General features: G+C 38.3%; 1 protein-coding gene across 6 annotated transcripts in view; it reads right to left on the bottom strand.

Moving 5' to 3' along the window:
- The window catches only part of PHACTR1 (phosphatase and actin regulator 1), a 695,847-nt gene that overhangs the window by 1,971 nt on the left and 691,640 nt on the right, over positions 1-2,236 (bottom strand). For all 6 annotated transcript variants that reach the window (XM_069092414.1, XM_069092412.1, XM_069092416.1 and 3 more), the window contains one exon: positions 1,583-1,659. In XM_069092414.1, coding sequence (XP_068948515.1) covers positions 1,583-1,659 — 77 coding nt within the window. The remainder of the gene's footprint in view (positions 1-1,582; positions 1,660-2,236) is intronic.

The raw sequence follows: 2,236 nt of genomic DNA, 5'->3' as shown, positions 1-2,236 counted from the left end.
ATCTATCTATCTATCTATCTATCTATCTATCTATCTATCTATCTATCTATCTATCTATCTATCTATCTACCTACCTACCTACTTTTTTGGTATCTGACTTTTCCTTCTGTGGGAGCCTGACAGGTGTCCAATAAGTAGAGATGGTTCTTTTTTTCCTGCTTTTACCTTTCATAAGAATAGTCTCAGGGATGCCAGGAAACTAAATAAGCTGGGTATTTACATTTCTAAGGTACTTTGGTAGCCCTCCAGCATGCTTTTGAATTTTGGGTTTATGCCTCCCCTTCTAGGGGGAGGGAATGAAGATGATGGCCCAAGAATAGAAGTCTTGTTGTATACAGTCTTCTGATGTAGGTCTGGTAGGTGTTTATCATCACAGTGTGACAAGTAGAGAAGCTGAAGGTCACAGAGGTAGCAACTTGCCTGTGGTCAATTGGCTAGTTCTAGGACTAGAACTCAAGTAAATAAAAATCCAGGGTTCCCATAAAATTGCTTTTAGCTCACATTTGACTTTTTTCCACTGAAAAGTATGACATAATTAATTTCGTATCCCTAAAGAATATTCTAATATTAAACTTTTTCCCTCTGACCTTTGATTCCTAGTCCAGAACAGTGGGCTAGGAGTCAGGAGCCCTGTGGGTCAGTGTCTAGTCATGGATCCATCATTTTCTGGCAATGTGACCATGGATAAGTCACTTGGCCTCTTTGAAGGCTCAGTTTACTCATCTCTAAAATCAGTGATAATAATAGTTGTCCTACTTCCTTCACAGGGTTGTGATGATGAGATTATGTTATAAAACCTCACAGACAATGTAAGTTCTCATCATTATCTGTTTAAAAAAAGAGTGAGTAGCTGTTCACAGGATTTTAATAAAGATAAAATGAATTAAGATATTTCCATAGTATTTTGAAAACTCTTAAGCACTAAACCAATCATGTCTGTGTGAGGCAGCTTGGCGTGGGGTCTAGAGTGCTGGGCTTGGAGCCAGAAAAACCTGGGTTCGAATTCAGTACTGATTACTTTTTAGCCATATAACCATGAGCAGCTCACTCAATCTCATTATCACCAGGAGATAATGATACCTCATCCCAAATGCTTTGTTCCTTCATCCCCTCTTCATTTTCTTGGCTTCCGTCCAGACTCAGCTCAAATCCAACCTTCTGTAGGAGGCCTATTCTGATCTTTCTAGCTGCTAATGGCAGCTTCCCTTTTCAGACTTATTATATCTTGCATGTACCAGTATATTCACATGTTTTCTTTCCCATTAGAATGTCTTAGGGTGGTCCCTTGTCTTGCCTTTCTTTGCACCCCCAATGCTCAGCATAGTGTCTAACAGGTTAAAAGTGCTTGTTGACTGACTGACTCCAAGGCAGTCATGTTTGTCAGGCAACTCCTAAGAATTTAAAGTGCTGTATGCTTTAAATACCAGCTATTATTATTAATAACAACAATGATTACTATTGTTCCTCATAACCACACCAAGGACATCGATCTTGAAAGCAGGAAAACTGTCTAGAAAAGTGTCTAGCTGATATTACTTACTGGTAATTTTAAAAAAGTTCTTAAAAAGCATCTACCACCTACCTTGTTAGATGTCTACTTAATTCATGAACTTCCATTTCAGTGCTTTTAAATTCATTGAGCTCCTTCCGAATGGCAGCCTGAAATGAAGAGTGGTCCGTAAATATGTAAATAAGGAAGATGGAAAGAAATACATTTTTTTTATTTCAAACAATAAATTTTCTTAAGCAATGGAAATAAAAGAGCCATATAATGGATTCCTTTACACAGAGAGGGAAAAAACCCTAATACCTGAGAAGTGCTTTAGAATCTACAAAAGAACACTTAGAATCTAAATTGCAAATCCTGGAGGGAAATGCATTTCTTTCCCCTCTACCATCTCCCCCTTTTCTCTTTTCTATCTCTTGTCTGTTTTCTCTCTCCCTCTGTCTCTGTCCATCTCTGGCTCTGTTTCTGTCTGTCTCTGTCTCCAGAACTGCTAGATATAGTCATCCAATCAATAATGGATGTACATCTCCACAGATAAATCATGACCATTTTCAGGCTTAAGTGTCAACCTTTCTTCTTGCTGAAGTGAATAAACAAAGTTGTTGCCAGCTACCAGGATTCTTTCAAAAACAAAACACAAAAATACATTGAGAAGAGCAAGAGCTCACTAGCTATCTCCCCCCCCCCCCCCCCCAATTCTTTATTTATGAATACTCTCTCTTCTTTTAT

Source organism: Petaurus breviceps, unplaced genomic scaffold, assembly GCF_028583685.1.
Source record: "Petaurus breviceps papuanus isolate PSGF00001 unplaced genomic scaffold, PetGlider_PUasm1.0 190, whole genome shotgun sequence".
NCBI lineage: Eukaryota > Metazoa > Chordata > Mammalia > Diprotodontia > Petauridae > Petaurus > Petaurus breviceps.
This window is presented reverse-complemented; position numbering and strand designations above follow the sequence as displayed.